The 21,519-nt window shown below is 55.3% G+C and overlaps 3 protein-coding genes across 15 annotated transcripts in view; 2 read left to right on the top strand and 1 right to left on the bottom strand.

The window, feature by feature from the left end:
• SLC9A5 (solute carrier family 9 member A5) overlaps nt 1–5,355 on the top strand; it is a 21,223-nt gene extending 15,868 nt beyond the window's left edge. For 4 of the 6 annotated variants that reach the window (XM_027620266.2, XM_027620265.2, XM_027620261.2 and 1 more), the window contains 3 exons: nt 500–569; nt 1,211–1,345; nt 3,935–5,355. In XM_027620266.2, the coding sequence (XP_027476067.1) occupies nt 500–569; nt 1,211–1,345; nt 3,935–4,407 (678 nt within the window). In that variant the 3' untranslated portion in view covers nt 4,408–5,355. The remainder of the gene's footprint in view (nt 1–499; nt 570–1,210; nt 1,346–3,934) is intronic. The other 2 variants (XM_027620262.2, XM_027620264.2) reach the window with 1 other exon arrangement.
• Nucleotides 4,479–19,737, top strand: PLEKHG4 (pleckstrin homology and RhoGEF domain containing G4). Of its 3 annotated transcripts, XM_027620253.2 has the most exons (23): nt 4,479–4,540; nt 6,165–6,200; nt 10,975–11,668; nt 11,822–11,917; nt 11,993–12,116; nt 12,208–12,301; nt 12,388–12,462; nt 12,542–12,658; nt 12,816–12,914; nt 13,006–13,154; nt 13,313–13,451; nt 13,546–13,662; nt 15,447–15,629; nt 15,886–16,406; nt 16,482–16,728; nt 17,394–17,483; nt 17,567–17,788; nt 17,881–18,051; nt 18,132–18,309; nt 18,735–18,851; nt 18,998–19,234; nt 19,320–19,435; nt 19,598–19,737. In XM_027620253.2, exons 3-23 carry the CDS (start codon nt 11,155–11,157, stop codon nt 19,601–19,603), a joined length of 3,612 nt encoding a protein of 1,203 aa, XP_027476054.2. In that variant the 5' UTR covers nt 4,479–4,540; nt 6,165–6,200; nt 10,975–11,154; the 3' UTR covers nt 19,604–19,737. The 3 variants fall into 3 exon arrangements, with proteins under 3 accessions (XP_027476054.2, XP_027476052.2, XP_027476053.2); XM_027620251.2 differs by lacking the exons at nt 4,479–4,540; nt 6,165–6,200 and adding an exon at nt 10,278–10,409; XM_027620252.2 differs by lacking the exons at nt 4,479–4,540; nt 6,165–6,200 and adding an exon at nt 10,567–10,738.
• Nucleotides 19,613–21,519, bottom strand: part of KCTD19 (potassium channel tetramerization domain containing 19) — a 33,116-nt gene continuing 31,209 nt past the window's right edge. For 5 of the 6 annotated variants that reach the window (XM_027620254.2, XM_027620258.2, XM_027620259.2 and 2 more), the window contains one exon: nt 20,334–21,519. In XM_027620254.2, coding sequence (XP_027476055.2) covers nt 21,076–21,519 — 444 coding nt within the window. In that variant the 3' untranslated portion in view covers nt 20,334–21,075. The other variant, XM_027620260.2, reaches the window with a different exon arrangement.

The following is a 21,519-nucleotide window of genomic DNA, read 5'->3' as shown; positions in this document are numbered from 1 at the left end:
CCTGGAGGCTGATGGTGCATAGTTTCAAGCTCCCAAGTATTGGGATCCAGCCCAGGGGGACCCCGAGTTGGATAATCCTCAAGGCCTTGGTGGGTGCAATAGTTTGTGTTCCCTTTTGCATCCTCCTGGAGTCCAAGAAGGGTAAGGTGAGGCCTTCTGGGGGAGATCTGCCTCTTGCTGTGTGGGCGGTGACCTGCTGGGAGGCAGCAGGACCTCCTACCAGAAATGAACCCAGCAAGAGAAAGGCAGGTTCCTGGGGGCAGGGACAGGGGGAGCTCCATGAGTCCCTAATTCAGCCCAGGCTGAGGCATCCCGAGCCCTTGCTGGGGCATAGGTTACTTACACTCCACAACACTTGCCTGGGGTGCCCCGGGTGGATGGAACCACTGGGATTGACACAGATTCCCAGCCCCGCTGTGTGAGGGAGACCCTACCAGACAACAGGGTTGGGGTTTTGAGCCACAATCAGAGGCTTAGGGTTTTTTTTCTTGGTCCTCAGAAGGATGGCTTGGCTAACACTGAGGCCACAAATGGGAAACCTCCTCGAGACCTGGGCTTTCAGGACACAGGCAAGCAGGGAGTGGGGGTGGGGCTGAGGATGGGGTGGGAGGGCAGAGGCCCATCAACCAAAATCTGGAGGATCCCCTCTGTGCTGCATTCAGTGCCATAGGCTGAGGCTCTTCCCTTCAGGGACCTGACGGGCTTACTTGATTTCAAAGCTGACCATGTTCTAAGCAGTTCTTAGTTTGTGGCGGGAGGTGTCTGGTAGCTAACTACAGGTTATAGGCCCTGAGGACTTGGAGAAAGTATCATGGAGAAGGGGGGAGCTTGAAGGATGGGTGTCCCCGAGCCCAGTGTCCTGTCTGCAAAACCAGGAGTTTGGATGAGCTGAGCATTGATGGGCCTTCCACCTCTCCAGATGCGCTCATGTTTTCAGCTGATGACGGGTCCAGGTCTGAGAGAACAGGATGGAGGGGCTGGAAAGTAGGACCTCCCCGCTGGCTTCCTCTGAGGAGGGGCTCTGCAGCCCCACCTCCCTTCCTCTCCAGCCCCAACCCCTAGGCCAGTGCTGAAATAGCCAGAGGAGAAGGTGGGGGGCTGTGCCAGCCATGGGCTCTTGCCTGGGTGGACGGAGAGCTGGCTTGGGCTTAGGCGGCACCAAGAAGCAGCTGCTGGGCTGGCCATCTCCACTCATCTTGTCCCCGTCCAGCTGCTGTGATCTTAACTGTGGAGTCGGAGGAGGAGGAGGAGAGTGACAGTTCAGAGACAGAGAAGGAGGACGACGAGGGGATCATCTTTGTGGCTCGGGCCACCAGTGAGGTTCTTCAAGAGGGCAAGGTCTCAGGTAATGCTTCCCTCCCAGTCTACCTCCCCTGGGGCAGGCTGGGGCTGTGCAGCCACCTTCTTCCCTCTTCCCTCTGGCCTTCCCTCCAGACAACTCCCTTTTCCTACTCATTTATTCACCACGCAGCATTTCCCGAGCATCTCCTTTATAATCAGACATCTGACATGCCTGATCTGATTCAAACCTCACAACAACCAAGATGGGGGAACTGAGCTCATAGAGCCAAAGGGTCTTGGAATCTGTCCATGATCCCACAGCAGTACCAGAATTTGAACCTGACCCATCTGACTCCAAAGCCTGCAGCTTTGTCACTGCCTCCCAGCCTCCCTTTACAGTCTGGCGAGGCATACGAGGCGACAAGCAAACCAAACACCAGGCTCTGTTGTGACCCATGCTCAGCACACCTGCCCTCAGGTAGAGCCCCTGGTGAGGATGGCAGCCTGGCCTGGGGGAGGGGTCTGCATTCATCAGAACGGCATTATTGCGGATAAAAAACAATATATACGTGTTTCCATATGTGGAGACCTAACTTACTCATAATATCACTGCTAGTTGGCTCCAGCATCCTCAGGTGTCATTTCTAAAATGTTTATTATAGAAAATTGCAAAATATACAATAGACAGAATAATAAACTTCCATCTACCCATTACCCAGCTTCAATAATTACCTACTCCGAGTCTCATTTCATCTATCCCCTCTCACCTATGCCCATCTCTTCACTGGGTTCTTTTGAAGCAAATCTCAGATATCATTCACCTTGTCAATAAATACTTAAGTATGTATCTTTAAAAGATAAGGATTCTTCTTAAAAAATATTACTCATAATACCATTATATCTAAAGTCTTTGTCACATGTTCAAATTTCCCTGATTGTCTTAAATTTTTTTTTTTTTGCAGTAGATTTCAAATAAAAATCCATACAAGGCCCACACATGACATTTGGTTGCTAAGTCTCTTTTATCCTACAGCAGTGGTTCTCAAGGGGGTGGTAGTGGAGTGACTTTGCCTGCAGGGGACATTTGGCAATATCTGGAGCCATTTTTGGTTGCCACAACTGGAGAGGCGCGCTTGCATGTAGCGGGTAGAGGCCAGGGACGCTGCTAAATGTCCTCTAATGCATGGGACAGCCTACAACAAAGTATCTGTTCCATCTTGTCAGTGATGTCAAGTTTGAGTAACCCTGATTTACAGGTCCCCCCCTCCTTTTTTCCTTCCCATGTATTTATGGAAATAATCTGGTTATTTGTCCCAGTCTTTCCTTATCTGGATTTTGCTGAAAGAATCCCCAAAGCATCATTTTAATATGTTTCACTGTGCCTTATATTTCTTTTAAACCAGTCATTAAATCTCGATCAGATGTCAGTTTAGATGTTTTGCTAAGAATTTTTGAGTGGCGGTGATGGCGTACTTTGTACCACGTCACATCGGGAAACACATCCCCTCTGGGGTCTGTCTTCTGTGAGGTTACTGTTGATCACTGGGTTCGGATGGTAACCTGGCCCACCCACTGGGAAGTTCACCAATAGCTGTTCGGCAGTGTTAGCAGCCGCTGACGGTCATCGCCAGACCCAGCACTGCATCCAGGGCTGCACAGTGGTCATATTCTCCATCTCCTTTGTCATCTGCGTTATCAGCACTTTTTCTATAAAAACTTCACATCAGTGACTTCATTACTTTGAGGGGCAGTTCATACAGGAAAGAATAGATGAATGCTTGATTTTTTTTTTCCTTTCACTTAACAGTTTTCAGGCCAATGAAGCCTCCTCCAAAGGTGAAGATTGAATTTTGTTGTTGTTTTAGTCTCGTGGTGGTGGTTGTTAAAATTTAATATTCTGGGTCTTTCAAGAGAGGGAGTTTTACTTCCAATCACAGCATCAATACATTTCATAACGTACTCGACTGCGCAGGACTTTATCAATGAGCAGGTACAGACTGAGCACCTGTTATATGCAAGGCATTGTGTTGACTTTGGAGAGCAGGGCGTGGGAGGTGGCCCAGGGGGCTTCTCCTCTTTCAGAACCTCGGACTTCCTGTCACACAGTGGCCCGGCCTCCCATGCCGGCTGCCAGCAGTGCTGGGACTCCTTGGCTCAGGTCCCCTTTGCGGCACAGCGTCTCGCCTGCTATGGGGTTTGCATGAGCTCACTCTCCTGGGCTCTGGTGCACCAAAGGGCTGTAGTGGGTGCTCAGGCAGGGCGTCCAGCACCAAAGCCTTTGGCGTGGAGCCTCGAGGTCTCCCTCACCCTCAATGCTGTCTCCTCTGGGACAGGGCCTGGCAGGATGTGGTTTCTGAGGCCCGTGCTGCAAGTTGGTGAGGACTGATCACAGATGGGCTTTCTTCCTGCCTAGCGCCTCTTCTCTCTTGAGTTACCTTCATTCATTTAGTCAGTATTTGCTGAGCAACTACTCTGTGCCCAGCCATGTGCTAGGTGCTGGGGATATACAATGGAGAGCTTTCCCTCATCAACTAATCGCACATATGGATGTATTAGGGCAAATGTGGAATGAATTTATTTACGACAACGTGGTGATACTTGAAAAGGATTCCACTGTGTTACTAATGAGTGCATATGTACTCTCTGTCCCCAGGGAGCCTTGAGGTGTGCCCAAGCCCACGCATCATCCCCCCCTCCCCAACCTGTGCAGAGAAGGAGCTACCCTGGAAGAGTGGGCAGGGAGATCTGGCAGTGTACGTGTCCTCGGAAACCACCAAGATTGTGCCCGTGGACATGCAGGCGGGCTGGAACCAGAGCATCTCGTCCCTGGAGAGCCTGGCGTCCCCGCCCTGTACCCAGGCCCCGACTATGACCCGCGTGCCTCCTTGCCCGCTGGCCGCTGAAGAGCCCCAGCCCCCTTTCGACCTGCCTTATGATCCACGCCCTAGCTTCGCCTTTCCCCCAAGCCTGGCCAAAGCAGGCCGCTCTCGCAGTGAGAGCAGCGCTGATATCCCCCAGCAGCAGGAGCTGCAGCCCCTCATGGGGCATGAGGACCGCACCCACCTTAGCCCACGCGCAGCCAACTCCCACTGGTGCATCCAGTTCAACAAAGGTGGCCGGCTGTAGCCCACGGACTCAAGGAGGAGCAGGAGGCTGGACGACCATGGGAAGTCTTCCCTGGGCAATGGTCAGAGGAGCCCACTTAGCCTAACAAGGAGCCAGAGGAGCCTGAACTAGCAACTGGGCTTCCCTGGGGCAGGTCAGAAGGGTATCCTGGACTGGTCCTCACAGGGACCCTTTCACCACCTTCCCTTTCAGTAAGGCCCTTACCCTGGCTCAGGACCCAGTCCAGAACTTCTAGGGGCTAGGCCCAGCCACTTGGGAAGCTGATGCCCTTTCCTCAGTGGGTCCCCCTATGGTCACTCTTGTCAGCTGTTCCTGCCCCCAAAGCAAGGGCATCATTCCATAGCTGATGCTGGTCTTTCCTGCCCTCCACCCACTCCCCAGCATCAGCTCAAGGACAGTGCCCTGGCACTGAGGCTCTTCAAGGGGCTGGTCCTCAGAGGGATGGGGGTGGGAGGTGGAGCAGGCCTCAACCTTAGGCTTTGCTGCCCTGTTGGGTCAGCTACCTATAGCCAATTTTGCGGGGGGGGGGGGGGGACAGTGGGAACCTGTGTCCAATTCTTTATCCCCTTCCCTTTGCTGCCAGTTATTGGGGCCATAGTTCTTCCTTTGACAGGATCAAGGCCACAGGGCTGGGCCAGGCTTCAGATCAGGGCTGTTTCTTGGCAGGGGTCACTCTGAAGATCAGCTGCTCTGTATCCAAGTCTGGATCTTTCAGATTCCTGGGTCTGGATTTTCTGAGGAAGGGAGATAGTGGCCTCTGGGCCACGACCACCTTGACATTCCCCAAATAGGAAAGGAGCCAGGTATTAAAGGGCCACCGTCCCACTGCTCTGGGGGCTGCGATGCCTGGCTGCAGTGGGAAGGGGGCTGACTGGGTGGCAGGTAAATTTCCTGGGGTTAGCACCTGCCCTGTGTCTTGTATCTTGAACCTAAGACACATTAAACATCTCTCAGATGAATGGGTGTCCTGTGTCCATCTGTCTGGGGGTCCTAGGGGTGCGGGGGCAACTGGGATATCTAAGGAGGGAAATAGAACCTTACAACTGCCTGCCCTGGGGCTTCTAGGAGAGAGAATGGAGGGGGATCCTGGGAAGGACTGTTAGGCCCTCTGGCCCTCTTTTCCCTCCTCCCTCATACCTTCCCAACATGGTACCCTGAGCGGGGGGCCTGCAGTGGCTGTCCAGGGATCGTTGTATGGGCACAGGGTCACAGAACTGGGAGTCCACTCTAAAATAGGGAGGCCAGCAGGAAAAGAGACCCCAGAAAATAGGTCCCAAGGTACCCAAAGATGTAGCCAGCACATACTGGGACCAGATAAAGCCTTCCTTGAAAACCTGAAGGCAGGTGTAGGACAAATAAACAGAAGTCCTCTGCCCATGGCAGGTGGGAGGCCAATCTCAAGGGAGCTGCTTACCACTCGAGTTTACACTATAAAGTGGGTAGTGTGGGGTCCAGAAACATCTAGGGACCAAAATCCTTAGACAATAGCAGCCCCAGATTCAATTCCCACTGTGTCTAAAGGACTTTTAAGAAGACATCCATCTTTATTGAGATATAACACATATACTACAAAACTCAACCATTTAAAATGTATAGTTCAGTGGTTTTTAATATATTCACAGAGTTGTACAACCTCATCACAATCTAAGTTTAGAACATTTTCATTATCCCCAGGAAACTGTGCGCATTGGCAGGCACTCGTCATCCCCTGCCTGCCCAGCCCTAGGTAATCACTAACCTACTTTCTGTCTCTGTAGATCTGAAGGACTCTCGACACTGCGAAGGTTACACAGGTAGTCAATAAACACTTTACCTTCTCTGGGCTACGAATGGGAAAATGGGAAGAAAAGAGGAGTGACTTGGGCTTTGCCCTCACATTGTTTAGAGCTGGCAGTGACAGGACCTAATAGTTAACAGTCCAGCTGTCACTTACCAGCTATGGCAGCTTAGGCACGTTACATACTGTCTGTGAGCCTCAGTGTCTTCATCTCTTGACGGATTTATAAGTTTGCTGTCAGGATGAAATGAAAAAATGAGAAGAACCTAGTATACAGCATGGCCCACAGTAAGGGATCGTTAATGTTGGCCGTTACAGGTCTTATACTGTAAGGCAAGGAGCAAGGAAAGTGCTGTGGGACTCTCAGGAGATCTGGGGAGGCTTTGTGAAGAGCTAGTGTGTGTGTGTGTGTGTGTGTGTGTGTGTGTGTGTGTGTGTGTGTGTGTGTGTGTGTGTGTGTAGGGGTTCAGACAACACAGGCAAATGTTGGCCGTTACAGGTCTTATACTGTAAGGCAAGGAGCAAGGAAAGTGCTGTGGGACTCTGAGGAGATCTGGGGAGGCTTTGTGAAGAGCTAGTGTGTGTGTGTGTGTGTGTGTGTGTGTGTGTGTGTGTGTGTAGGGGTTCAGACAATACAGGCAAATTTGGGTGGATGCATTCTGGGGAGGCTTTGTGAAGAGCTAGTGTGTGTGTGTGTGTGTGTGTGTGTGTGTGTGTGTGGATGCATTCTGGGGAGGCTTTGTGAAGAGCTAGTGTGTGTGTGTGTGTGTGTGTGTGTGTGTGTGTGTGTGTGTGTGTGTGTAGGGGTTCAGACAATACAGGCAAATTTGGGTGGATGCATTCCAGGTAGAAAGAGCAGCATGCCCAGAGCACACATGGCAAAAAGCTGGGAGCAGTGGGTGATATGCTCTGGAGAAACCAGCCAGGAACACACAGGCTGGGGTGGAGGTGGCAGAGAGCTGGCCTGGGAGAACTGTGATCTGGGGAGTGGTGTGGGCAGTGATACGCTTTAGGGAGCTCAAATGCAGTTGGTGCCAGATGGAATGAAAGAAACCCCGGGTGGAGGATAGACTGGTAGAAGGGAAGGCTGGAGACAGGAGGCTTGTTCTGCTCAAGCAGCCTAGGGATATGAAGAGACTGGAGAGGGCAGGCAGCCATTCTCGGACTTTAGGGTCACAATCACTGAGAGCTGTCAAACATGCAGATTCCTGGAGCACCTGGGTGGCTCGGTCAGCTAAGCATCCGACTCTTGGTTTCGGCTCAGGTTGTGATCTCGGGGTCCTAAGATTGAGCCCCATGTCGGGGCTCTGCACTCAGCGGGAAGTCTGTTTGAGATTCTCTCTCTCCCTCTCCCTCTGCCCCTCCCCCTCCTCACTCCCTCTCTCTCTAAAAATAAATCTTTAAAAAAAAGCCATGTAAATTCCTTGGGCCTGTCCCAAGGTTCTGACTTAGCAAAGCAATGGGGACCCAGAGATCTGGAATCTTAAGCAGCTCCTTGTGAGGGAGATCACAAAGACGACATTCTTTGAGAATTTTTAGATTAGAAAGGTGGTAGAAATTAAATCCACACAATCAGGCAACTCACGGTGTAGGAGGAAGGGGTGCAGAGGGGCTCATGGGCTTGGTGCTGGGTAACTAAGGATAGTTGGACATCTGGGAAGACAGGGTTAGTCAGAGATGGAGGGGGAGAAAGCAGGTGAGCAGAGCTGGGGGAGAGGCAGGCATGTGGGATGCAGGAGACTGAGCAAGTCAGGAGCTTATCCATGGCTCACCACCTGACTGGGCAAGATGATGGACATGGCCTTCAAGGTGACCTAAGCTGCACCCAGGTTTTGAAGGAGGAAGGATTTTGACCAGGGGAGATGAACACGTTTGAGACAAGATTTGTGATCAGATGAGTTTTCTAGACCAGTATGGAGTTTGGAGTTTATTTAGGCCAAAAGTGAGAAAAGTCTGGAAGTCTGGTATTACCACCCTTGCTGTCTGGGGCAGTACTGAAGAGAGTGTGCAAGGTTTGGGGTGGAGTAAGGGCAATGACTTTGGGTGTCTTATCACTAGGCCCACAGCCCCCATCTTATTTTTGATTGATTTATGTTGGCAAGGAATGGGAGACTGAGGGAAGGCTGGGGAAGGGGCAGGGAAGGGAGGCCCAACCCCATTTTATGATCTCAGTGGAAAAGGCTGCTGTGAGTGAATTTTGCTGCCAGCAGAGCCACAGAGATGGGCCCCATGAGTCACTCCTCAGTCCTGCAAGCTCAGCCCTGCAGAGCCTGCTGTGGTCAGCGGCCTGGGTTGGTTCCAGGCCCAGCCCCCAGTGTTCCCCCACTAGGCCTCTGTGTGTCCCCATTTCTATCCGTATCTTTGCCATCCTAGGGCTGTGCGTCAGTTAGCTCTCTGCCTTTTCCATTTTCCTTTCAGACTGAGCCTCTGAATCTGTCTCTATTTGTGACTCTAGTTTACATCTGGCTCAAGGATGGGGAGCCTCAGGAGGGCAGGTGGTAATGTGACCACTCTCAGGCACCCCTAGGCATTTATTCTATGCCAGGCCCTATGTTAAGTGCTGGAAGTACAGAAGTGGACAGTACACTCTGTTTTCATGAAGCTACAATGCACATTCTATGTGGAGTGAACAAATCAAGGCTGCCCCTGACCTTGAATCTATCTGCTGCCCGTGCCCGGCAGTGCTGGGGTCAGCTATGGCCTGTGGCTTGGGACCTCTTACTAGCCTCTGGTATTGGAGGGGATATGTGTACCTGCCAGCAGGTCCCCCCAGATCTTAGCGCTCCTAGGAGGCCTGGCTGGTGGCTGGGGGTGGGCAGACAGTGGGCAGAAGGACAGGGAGGGAGCAGGAGGCAATGACTCAATGGGGCGGCCCTGGGACAGCTGGGGAGGGATCCAAGGTTGGTCCTGATGCTCGCTAAAGCTAGAGGAGGGTGGGGCCAGAGGTCCTGGCTGGGGGTTGGGGACGGAGCAGGACAATCCCAAGGCTCCTCTGGCAGCCAGATCAGCTCAAGAAGAAGGCTCCTAGGTAGCTGGTCTGAGAGTCTGGACTTTGGGTGCTGATGTGGCAGCTGGGAGTGGGGCGGGGGTGGGTTGCTCTTGTTACCACTGTGCCTGCTTTTGATGCCCAGGTTTGCTCCTCTAGCAGCCTCCAGGCTCCTGAGGGGGTGCCTGCTTTAGAGCCAAGGAAGCCATTATGCCCACTGCCCCTCCCCTCCCAGAAACCAAGGGCCTGAGCATGTCGTGGGGCATAGTGCCTTCTTCTGGCTACACAGCCTACCTTCTTACACTTTTCCCACAAATTTTGGGGAATGTCAGGCCAGGCACACATGCCCTAAAGGCACCTCACACCTCAGAGCAGGTACCTTTCACCAGTTCAGGATCCCCTGAATGAAGGTGAAATGATGGGGAGGGCATGAACACAGCCTAAATGCTGGCAGCAACTGGACATCTGACACATGGGGTCTTCCTTCCTTATGGCAACCCCAGGAAAAAAAAATGATTTTTTTTTTTAAACAGGTGAGTAAGGTGACGCTTAAAGAGAACTGAGTTGCTGGAGCTCACCCAGCAGGTAAGTGGAGGAGCAGGCCTGGGTTTGTGTCTCTGGCTTCAGGACCCTGACCTCAGCCCCATCCTCCTTGGCTGGACTTTGTGGGGAGGGGGGTAGGTGAAAGCGCCCAGGAAAGCACCAGAGTGGAGGGTCTGGGCCTGGTGGACTCCGGCAGGCCTGAGTCAGCTCCAGCCCAGATAGGAGTCCCCCACCGGGTCTTGGAATCATACAACCTGTCTTGGTGCCTGGGCCTGGAAGGAAGACTGAAGGCTGCAAGGGAGGGGAGCCCCTTCCTCCTACCCTCCATGAAGATACCCCCACTGGTTCCTAGCAGCCCCAAGCAGCTGGTTTGGGCTTAGAGGGTTTCTCTTTCTAGGGGCCTCCTGGGACCCTGGGCCCACACTTACCTTCTCCCGCGAGGAGTGAGTGCTCCCAGTTTTGAGGAGAGGGTGGGGCAGCAACCCCATACTGCGTGCATTCAAGAACCCCTCCCCCCACCGCAAGCCCCTTCCCTCTATCCCCAGGCCGACCCACTGGATCCCTCACCTCGGGCACTTCCACCGCCTCGCCCAGCAGGGGGCCGCTTCCGGCGCTCTCAGGCAGGCCCGGGGAGTGGGCACAGTGGGACGGCTGGCAGTCGCTGCCCCGCCCCGCCGACAGAGAAGCCAAGTCAAAGTAAGGGGGCCCTGAGGGTGGGAGTGGAGCCGAGCCGCTTGGCCCCCAGGGTGGGAGGGGGGCGGCGGCGGGCAGGGGGGCGCTCCGAGGGCCCACTCCTCGGCGCTTTCCTGGGGGTCCCGGCCGCTGCCGTCGGGCCTGGGAGTGGGCTGCAGGTCCGTCCTCCGGCCCCCAGGGGGCGGCGCGGCGCCGCATCCTCCGCCGCCCTGCGTTCCCTCCACGCCGCCAGGAGGCGGCGCCTGTGGACGCCGGGCGGCGCGCTGTACCCGCCGTCGACGGCGGGGCGGTAGGCTCGAGGACTCCGCTTCACCGTCCCGCGTCCCGGGGACGTGAGTGTGGCCGGCGGGCGAGGGATGGGGCGCGGAGTCTCGTGGCCAAACAAGGCCCAGTTGGGCGGGTGTCAGCACTAGGCAGCACGGCGTCCATGCAATGGCGGCGTCCCATCCGCATGGACGAGCAAAGCGTGGCAGGGAGTGCGCGTCCAAGAGCGGGGGCCCTCTTGGCTGAGGCCCCCGTGAGCGCGGTCTGGCGGGGGCCGACCCCTGCTGTTCTCCCCTCTCTTCAGGTCTGAACTGCCGCCGCGTCTGTGCTCCCTCTGTCTGGGCACCAAGACTGGCCTTCTGCCTGTCTCACGGAGCCGTACTCACGACCATCGTCAACCCATTTCCTGGATGAGCAGAAGCCTCATACTGAGGGCCCAGCCCCTCTCCCACTTGCCCTGAGCAGGCCCACTCTTAAGGAGGGGATGATGGAAGGGCCACCGGAGGTTGGGGATGAGTCCCCAGACTCCCAGGGACACGCCACTGACTGGAGGTTTGCTGTGTGCAGCTTCAGGGATGCCTGGGATGAAGAAGAACCTGTTCCCCGCATGCAGGTTAAGGACCCCAATCCTCTGAGACCTACAGCAGGGACAGCCCAGGGAGAAGGGCTACAGGGCAGCCCCTTGCCTGGGGAGCCTTGGCCTTCCCTAGGACAGACGGCTGTAGATGGGTCGGGGGATGCCCAGGGTTGCACATTAGGAGGTTCCTCACTCCAGTTAGAGGAACCAACCCCTTCTGGAGTGGAGAGCCTCCTGTGCCCAATGTCCTCCCGCCTCAGCCTTGCACAGGGCGAGATTGATAGTCAAGGGGGAGGCTTGGCAAGGGACCAAGTTCCAAAGAGATTAATGCCAGCCCACCTGGGTCCTGAGGGTTTGGACAGTGATCCTGTGGACCCTGGAGGCCCATTATCTGAGACGATGTCAGAGCTACTGGAGGCAGGTAAGGGAGGCGGGGCCGAGGAAGTCTTGGGAGTGGGGGTTCCTGAAGCGGGGGAGGGCTCTGACCCTACTCCACCTGAAGCCCAGGTCCGAGGAGGGGTCTCTGGGGGGGGGGGGTGGCCCAATGCAGACCCAAGCCATTTTCCTTCTGAAGACCCCAGTGGATCTAGCCTCCCTAAGCCTGCTGATGATCTCCTGGCCCAAGACCTTGCCTGGGAGCTGCTGGCCAGTGGCATGGCTACCCTGCCAGGTAGTTGGGAATGACTGGAGGCGGTGGGAGGGGGGTGACTTGATTGGGCAGGTGTTCACTGCCTTCTCCCCACAGGGACTCGGGATGTAGAAGGCCGGGCAGTGCTGCTTCTGTGTGCCCATAGCCCAGCCTGGCTTCATCCCAAGTGCAGTAACCGTGAACTCATCCGCCTCCTGCTCTACCTGCGCGGCATTCCCAGGTTTGGGGAGGAAGTGGGGGGTGGGTTGGAGCCTGAGCTGGGAGATGGCAAGATTGGGGAATTAGATACTGAACTGAAGCCTCTTCTTTAGGCCCGAAGTACAGGCCATGGGACTGACCGTGCTGGTGGACGCCCGGGTTTGTTCCCCATGCTCTTCCCTCTTCTGGGGGCTCAGCCAACTGCAGGTGAGTACACGATAGTAGCTTCTCCTGCCTTCAGTCATTCCTTTTGTGTAGGGTTGGGGACATGGTTGAACTCAAATTCCTTGCAGGAAGCTGCCCCAGGGTCAGTGTACCAGGTGCTGCTACTGGGAAAGATGCCGAAGGAGGTACCTTCCAGGCTGCAGGTACAGAGCCATTTCGGCCAGGGGTGGAGATGGGCTGTTTTCCCCACTAGGCCTCGGTCACCACCTGCTTTTCTGGTAGCTGCAGCAGCTGCCTTCTCATCAGAGCCTGCTGAACCACGTCTCCACCTCCGGGTTGCCAGCTTCAATGGGAGGAGGCCTGCCGTACTGCCACCAGGCCTGGCTGGACTTCCGGATGGTCAGTGCAGTGGGTGGGGCACAGGGTGGGTGGCAGGCAACGTGGCCAGCAGAGGGGCCTTTTCTGGGTTGGCTTGAGTAGTGCAAAGCCGGCCTGGTATCCAGGTTGCCTGGGACCAGCACTGCACTACTCTGGTCATGCCTGCCCCTGCTCACAGCGTCTGGAAGCCCTACTGCAGAGCTGCCAGGTGGTTTGTGCCCTGCTCCAGGGGGCCATCGAGAGCATGAAGGCTGTGCCCCAGCCCATGGAGTCTGGGGTGAGTGTTCCCTCGACACCTCTCCGAGTGCTCCCTGTCTCCCTCCTTTTCTTCCATGCTCACCTCCACTACCTGTTGCACTTAATCACAGGAAGTTGGTCGGCTGTTACGGCAGGCACAGGTCCTGATGCAGCATGTGCTAGACTCACCACGGCTAGCATGGCTACAATGCCAAGGGGGTTTGGAGCTGGCATGGCTGAAGCAAGCAGTCCCAGAGGTGACCCAGAGCCCAGACTACAGGTAGATGCAAACTCAGATCCCAGATCTTGCCCCAGCTCACCATATCCTATGCTAGGGACTCAGCTGGCTGGCTCAGAACCAGCCAGAATTGTGGTCCCAGGATGGGGTGGAGTGGAGCAAGGCAACTAAGAGCTCTAAGACCATGTACCCTATACCAGACCAGCAGTGGATGAGGTTGATGAACTCTATGGCCGTGTAGATGGACTGCTGCACCAACTGACCCTCCAGAGTAACCGGCGGGTACAGGCACTAGAGTTGGTCCAGACTCTGGAGGCCCAGGAGGGTGGACTGCACCAGGTGGGAACTATCTACCCATATGGGCCCTCCCTCTGATCTCAAGCATGACCTCCACCCCACAGCAGCATTCCTTTCCCTGCTTGTGCCCCTCCAGATTGAAGTGTGGCTACAGCAGGTGGGCTGGCCAGCACTTGAGGAGCTAAGGGAGCCCTCACTGGACATGCTGCTCCAGGCCCAAGGTCGTTTTCAGGACTTGGACCAGGTTGCCCAGGTGAGTTTGGTCACTTGTTCATTCCATAGGTATTGGGTCACTTGGCCAAGGACTGAAAATGCAGAATGGGTGAAGGCAAATCTATCCTTTTCTCTCTTGGAATGTACAGTTCAGCAGAGAGGATCACTTGTAATCAAAGGTTCAAAGTCATATATGTGTTTGCAAACCAAGGCAGAAGCTCTGAAGAGAAGTCATGTATGTGGTTCTACCTGAGTGTATTAATAAAGACCTCACCCAGAAAGGGTGTTGGGCTAGCTTTCTTGAGGTAGTGATTTTTGAACTGAAAGCTAAAGAATAGATCAGGGTTAATTAGGAGGAAGAGGGGTTGGGGTTAAGAGACATTCCAGGCTGAGGGAGCAAACAGCATGTGCAAAGGTTCTGTGGCAGGAGGGAGCATGGGTTGCCTGAGGAACCATAAGCAGGACAGTGAGGTTGAAATGCAGTGCAGAAAAGGGAGGGAGAATGGAGTGAGATGAGGTAAAATGAGGCTGGGAAAGTAGTGGCCAAATGACTGGGCCCTGTCTCAATGTAACATCTAAGTGGGAAAGTCACATAATCAGATCCACATTCTAGGAAGATCATCCTTTTTTTTTTTTTTTAAAGATTTTATTTATTTATTTGACAGAGACACAGCAAGAGAGGGAACACAGGGGTGCCTGGGGGGCTCAGTTGGTTAAGTGACTGCCTTCGGCTCAGGTCATGATCCTGGAGTCCCAGGATCGAGCCCCACATCGGGCTCCCTGCTCGGCGGGGAGTCTGCTTCTCCCTCTGACCCTCTTCCCTCTCGTGCTTTCTATCTCTCTCATTCTCTCTCTCTCTGAAATAAATAAATAAAATTAAAAAAAAAAAAAAGAGGGAACACAAGCAGGGGGAGTGGGGGAGGGAGAAGCAGGCTTCCTGCCCCGCTGAGCAGGGAGCCCGATGTGGGGCTCGATCCCGGGACCCTGGGGCCATGACCTGAGCCGAAGGCAGACACTTAACGACTGAGCCACCCAGGCGCCCCGAGGAAGATCATCTTAGGTTCTGGGTAGACGGTGACTTGAAGGATGGATGTGTACAGTCCACAGAGGCAGTTGCAGTGGCCCACCGGGAATGATGCTTTCCCTGACCAGATGGTGGCAGAAGAGATTGATTTTAGAAATTGCTGGGATTTGATGGTGGATACATAGTAAGAAGGAGAGGGAGGTTTCAGGGTTGAATGAGTGCCGTTCCCCGAGAGAGGGGCTGGGAGACAAGGACCTTCTGGGGGAAGGGGATTCATCAGTGGAACTCAGAGGAGAGACCGGGGTGTAGAGGGTCACTTGGTGGATGTGAGTTGTGGATGACATTTGAAGTTGGTCACACGAGACTGCCTGAGGAGAGAGCGTGTGGACTGTGTTCAGGAGCACCAGTGTTTAATGGCCCAGGTGAGGGATGGGGAACAGGAGGAGGAACCACCAGAGAAGGACGAGGAGAATCAGGTGAGTGGAGAGGGGTCGGGGAGCTGGCAGAGAGAGGACTGGAGGCTGCTGAGTGATGGTCAGATGAGGCCTGAGAAGGGCTGGGGATGGCGGTGGCACTGAGGTTGCATGGGGCTCACGGGGAAGAAGCAGTGATGCCAAGGATAACAACTTCTCCGGAAGTTTGGCTGTGGAGAGGGGCACAGAGACAGAGGGGAGTCGGGGGCAAGGGAAGGTCTTCAGTCACAGGGGAGACTTGACAATGACATGTAGATGTCTGTGGAAAAGACTGCTCTGGGCTAGACTACCAGGCCCAGACCTGCTGAGCCCAGGCTCTGTCTCCAGGAGCAGGTCAGGAGAGCGGAGAAGTTTCTACAGCCACTGGCTGGCTGGGAGGCTGCTGAGCTAGGCCCCGCTGGGGCCCGCTTTCTGGCCCTGCAAGCCCAGCTGACTGACTTCTCCAGGGCTTTGGCCCGACAGCGACAGCGGCTGGCAGATGCTGAGAAACTCTCCCATTTTTTCAAGCAGGTAGGTGGGCTGTCCTGACCTTGGCTGCAGGTGGTTGGCGGGGGTGGAGGGGTGGCTGCCTAACCCCAGCATAGCCTGAGCTTTCAGGACATTCTGCCTGTTCTCTCTCCTTGTCTTCAGGTTGACCCCAAAATCCAACCACTGGGGGGCATGGCCTGAGTCATCATCCTGCGGGGTTGGGAAGTGGGTTGAAGGGAAGGCTCGGCGGTCTTGGTGGGCCCCACCTTCACTGCCTCTCTGGCCTTGGTGTTTACAGGCATCGACCTGGGCTGAGGAGGGGCAGCGGCTGTTGGCAGAGCTGGAGCACGAGCACCCAGGGGTTGCGCTGCAACGGCTGCAGCTGCATTGGACCAAGCACCCTGACTTGCCTCCTGCCCACTTCCGAAAAATGTGGGCTCTGGCCACAGGGTTGGGGTCGGAGGGCATCCGCCAGGAGTGCCGCTGGGCCTGGGCACGATGCCAGGACACCTGGCTGGCCCTGGACCAGAAGCTAGAGGCCGCGCTGAAGCCACCACTGACCACAGCCACGACCACGACGGGCAGCACAGCGAGCGTGTGTGTCAGCCGTGTGCCCGCTGCATCTGCCACCCCTCCCCTGAGGAAGGCCGGCAGCCTTGATCAGAATTTGGGGCAGAGTCTCAGAGAGCCTGCCCACCACTGCCACCATGCAGCCACTGCGGCTGCCTGCCACAGACCAGAGGCCGGAGAGGGTGCCCAGCCAGGGTCATCCTCTACCATGCCTCCACCAAGCAGCTCCGATCCCAGGAGCCCCAGCAGGTACAGGCAGTGGGCAGGGCAGGGAGGGCAGTGGCAGGAGAGAGGTCTTGAATCCTGATTCCACTTATCTGGTAGGCTCCAGCTGGTGCTGGCGGAGATGGTGGCTACAGAGCGGGAGTATGTCCGTGCTCTTGACTACACCATGGAGAACTACTTCCCCGAGCTGGATCGCCCCGATGTGCCCCAGGGCCTCCGTGGCCAGCGCGCCCACCTCTTCGGCAACCTGGAGAAGCTGCGGGACTTCCACTGTCATTTCTTCCTGCGTGAGCTGGAGGCCTGTACCCAGCACCCCTCCCGGGTAGCCTATGCCTTCCTGCGCCACGTAAGCCTCCCACAGGCCACATGGCCCCTAGCTGATTCTGCCACTCAACAAAGAGCCCCTGGTGCAGGCTTGGTGCCAGGCTCTGTGCTGGGTACAGCTCTGAGCAAGACCAGCAAGGTCCCTACCCCTCTGGTTGCTCGTGTTTTAGTAGAAGAGACATAAAAGTATAAAAGGGAATTCCAGATTATAGTTGAGGCCAGGAAGAAAATAATCAGGATAGATCGATGGTTGTGAATGAGTGGTGGGCAGGAGTGGGGCAGTTAGAGGCCTCTTTGAGGAGCTGATGTTTAAGCTGGGGCCAGAGAGAGGGACTGGAGTCAGAGTGTTCCATCCAGAGGAAAGATCACGTTTAAAGGAAGAGACAAGTCAAAGTGGCTGAGTGCAGTGAGCAAGAGAAGGGGTAATCCGAGGTGAGGGGTCCCAGAGTGGTGGTCCCAGAGCAGTGGGAGGAGCAAAAGCCCTGTGGGCAAGCCCCGCTCTGCACAGTGCGTGTTCTTGCCAGGTTACCCCTCATTCAAAGCCAGGCAGATTGGATCAGAGGGAGGCTTCCCTGGGAGCTGTTTATTGGCATTTTGGTCCTTTCAAGCTGAGGGAATCTGGCCCATGGGGGCCAGACTTTGGAAGCTGTCCCCCTTGCAACCAGGCTGAGCTGTGTGTCCTCACAGAGGGTGCAGTTTGGGATGTATGCACTCTACAGCAAGAATAAACCTCGCTCCGATGCCCTGATGATCAGCTTCGGTCACGCCTTCTTCAAGGTAGATGAGCCTGAGACTGTAGGGGAGGAGGGGATGGAGGAGGTACCCCGAAGCCACCTGATGGTCTTCCATGCACCTGGCAGGACAAGCAGCAAATGCTGGGGGACCACCTAGACTTGGCCTCCTACCTGCTGAAGCCCATCCAGCGCATGAGCAAGTACGCACTGCTGCTGCAGGAACTGGCGCGGGCCTGTGGGGGCGCCGTGCAGGAGCTGAGTGCCCTGCGGGCCGCCCAGAGCCTCGTGCGCTTCCAGCTGCGACACGGCAATGACCTGCTGGCCATGGACGCCATTCAGGGCTGTGATGTGAGTCATGCCGGGCCCTGGTGGTCAGGTGCAGTGGGTGTGAAGGGAGGGGGTGGCAGAAGCTGGGTACTCACTGGGCCCCAACTTGGCAGGTTAACCTCAAGGAACAGGGGCAGCTGGTGCGACAGGATGAGTTCATGGTGCGCACCCGGCGCCGTAAGTCCTTGCGCCGCGTTTTTCTCTTTGAGGAGCTGCTGCTCTTCAGCAAGCCTCGCCGAGGGCCCACAGGCACCGACACATTTGCCTACAAGCGTTCCTTCAAGGTAGGCCCACCCGACCCCTCCCACGCTCCCTGCCCCCTTCTCCCCCAGCGCCTCACCAAGCCCCTCTCCTGGCCACGCAGATGGCAGACCTGGGCCTCACTGAGTGCTGTGGGGAGAGCAACCTGCGGTTTGAGATCTGGTTCCGCCGTCGCAAGGCCAGGGACACCTTTGTGCTGCAGGCTGCCAGCGTGGCCACCAAGCAGGCTTGGACGGCTGACATTTCTCGTCTGCTCTGGAGGCAGGCCATCCACAACAAGGGTGTGTCCCTGCCCCCTACTTCAATAGAAGGTCCCCTCCTCTGGACAGCTTACAGTGTCCTACTCGGGCCCAGGCAGGGCTTAGGGACCTGGAAATGCTTGGGAGCAGGGAGATCCCGCAGTAGCAGCCAGTGTAGGGGAAAGAACTTCAAAGTCAGGCAGGCCTGCTCTCACTGTCCCTGACTACGGACACAGTATTAACCTCTCTGAGTACCAGAGGCCTTAACTTTAAAAGAGCAGTTATGACACCTGCCCCCAGGATTGTGGGGAGGAGAGCATGGCACCAAGAAAGGCTCTGTGCACAGGACGGCTAATCTGCTGGGTATGGGTGTATAGGAAGGACTTACTCAAGGGAGAGGGTAGACAGAGGCCCAAGGGCAAGGCTCATGTCCAGAGAGGCCCCACGTATGCCCACTGTCCACCCAGAGGTTCGCATGGCTGAGATGGTATCCATGGGTGTGGGGAACAAGGCCTTCCAGGACATCGCCCCCAGCGAGGAAGCTATCAACGACCGCACCGTCAACTACGTCCTGAAGTGCCGAGGTAGCAGGCAGGCTGCCGGGGGTGTGGGGGCGGAAGGCTGCATGCGAGGCAGCGTGGACCTTTTTCAGCCCTTGCCTGTGCTCCCTTCAGGACCCCGGCCCAGGTAGGCTCTGGCCTGTCCCAACCTGACCCTCTTTCTTATGCAGAAGTTCGCTCTCGGGCCTCTATTGCCGTGGCCCCGTTTGACTATGACAGCCCCTACCTGGGAGCCTTGAATTCTCTTCCTGGAGACCCTGCCTCTTGCTCTGTACTGGGGTCCCTCAACCTGCACCTGTACAGAGACCCGGCTCTTCTGGGACTCCGCTGGCCCCTGTATTCTCCCAGCTTCCCAGAGGAAGCAGCACTGGAGGCTGAAGTGGAGCTGGGCAGTCAGCTGTCTTTGAGTAGGTCTGGGCTTAGCCAGAGGCAGGATGGTATCACTTAGGGTCTGGCCCTCCTGTGCTGACAGCTTACCTCCCTCCTCCCTAGCTCCTGAGGACTCCGAGGTCTCATCCCAGTGCCCATCAGCCAGTGGATCCAGTGGGTCTGACAGCAGCTATGTGTCAGCGCAGGCCCTGGGCAGGGGTCTTGAGGACTTGTCCTGTGTGAGTACCATTTTGTCCTGTATCCACCAGTCCCAGCCCAGGCCTATGGCTGCCTTTCCTTTAGGTGGAAATGGGGGTGGGTGGGCCAGGGCCCTACCCTAGAGATGCTACCTGGACCCTGAGTTGAGGAAACAGGCAGTCAGGCCTACCTTTCAACCACAGGTTTGAGCCCGGGCTGGAAGGCAGGCAGTGGACCCAGCAACTTTTGCTCCAGGAAACATCACCTCTCTCAGGATCTGCTGTGACCAGAGTGTGGCTGCCACCTGGGCTACCTTCCAGCCCACATGCACTGCCCTATTGACTACTCTTTCTGATGTCTGTGCCCACTGGCAGACTGGCAGGGACCTCTCCTAGGGAGCCTGGCTGCAAAGCCTGAATGACTACCCTGATCCTGAGCTGCTGGCCCCATGTCCCCTTCTTCTATTCTCTCTGCAGTCCCCTCCCCAGTTAGGGGCTAGGATGAGGCTAGAGCGGAGTGTGGGTGTTGCCATGCTCTAGGCTGGTGGGCACCAAGTGGCTCTGGGCAGCGACTGGGCTGCCCCCACCCTCAGGAGGAACATAGGTGGGTTCCCAGCAGTTGCTTCCCAGTTGGCTTTGAAGCCAACCTTCTCAAACTTAGGGGCAAGCCCACACCTGTTGTACCCTTTACTCTTGACTGCCCTGGCTGCCCAAGCCTAGCTCTTCCTTCCTGAGTCAGTTTGGTTATTTTGACTCAACACCTTTTGAATAGCTTTCAATTAGAGCTGTTATCTAAAATTATTTCCCTGATTGTTAAGTCTTTGGTGTCTCAAAGACAGAGTCCAGGCCCTTGACTCATTACTCTTTATTTATAATAAAAATAGACTGACACACCCTCTGATGGGGACACACATTCTTAAAATGAGCCTTGGCAGGTGGGGGTATGTGAGGGCAGCATTTCTGGTCACCCTAGCCCTCTTGTAAGTACTTGCCCAGGATAGAGTAAGAGACAGACCTAGACAGGCCCCTCTGGATGAGCAGGTCCATGCAGCGACCATATTTCCTGGCGAAAGGCAGTGTGAGCTAGAAGGAAAGTCTCGTCTTATCCCTTACTTCCTGGCTGGTTGCCTACCCTAGTTCTGTGGGTGTGTGGGGGGGTCCTCCCATCTGGGGGTGGCGGCAGGGGTAGGGCAAGGCCTGTTGTTGGGGGACCTTTGATGCTCTTGGGCTCAGTTCTGCCCAAAGGCCTCTCACAAGGCTGTGGCTAGGAGTAGCTACCAGAATGACCAGAGGGTCAAAAATGTATGTTTCGGGCCACTGGTTTTCCATTTTCTAGCTGTAGATGCTGACTTCACCTTTCTAATCAATAGACCAGCCAGGGGCCTAATAGTAACTGGGAACCAGTGTGTTTAGGGTGAAAAGTATTATAATAATGTATTTGATTACAGAAATACCAAATTAAGGAGACATTAGCTAAATCTTTTTCACCTACAATGTTAAAATAAAAACTTAAAACCCTAAAATTATTTTAAGGAATCAAAAAACAAATACAAAAAGACCTGGGTCATTCCTTTGACCTTACTGAACATTTTTTTGGTAAAGAATGCTTTAAAGCAGCTTATATATGAAAGGAATGTGTGAAAGTGATGATGTAGCAAAGTAGGTGAAATTGGTATCACCCATCAAAAAGGTCTGACTTGTAATAGTCTGATTTCAGCACCCCAAAAACTTGGGTTCATGTGATATGCTTCCCAAACATGGCTAGGGGTGTTAGTGATGAAGGCAAAATTGGTACCATTGGAGGAAAACTGCAAAAACCAGTGGCCCGAATGCTGCTTTTTGATCACTCTGGACTGGTTAATTTCAGCCGTTGTTTCTCCCTCCTTGGGACCAGGGACCATAGATAGGTTAGCTGCCCGCCTTGCCTTCTGGGCAGTGTTGGCCTGGCCCCCATGCAGCAAGACAGTGTCCATTTGAGGTGTCCACAGGGTCAGCATTCCCAGTGGGGTACAGGTGGCCCTCACCTCCACCCAGCTGTACAGGCGTTCCTGGGTGTGCCGGTCATCCTTGAAGCCAGTGATGGCCAGCAAGTCCACCACAAACTGCTTGGGGCTGATGTGCAGGGT

This window comes from Zalophus californianus, chromosome 17, assembly GCF_009762305.2.
Source record: "Zalophus californianus isolate mZalCal1 chromosome 17, mZalCal1.pri.v2, whole genome shotgun sequence".
Taxonomy (NCBI): Eukaryota; Metazoa; Chordata; class Mammalia; order Carnivora; family Otariidae; genus Zalophus; species Zalophus californianus.
This window is presented reverse-complemented; position numbering and strand designations above follow the sequence as displayed.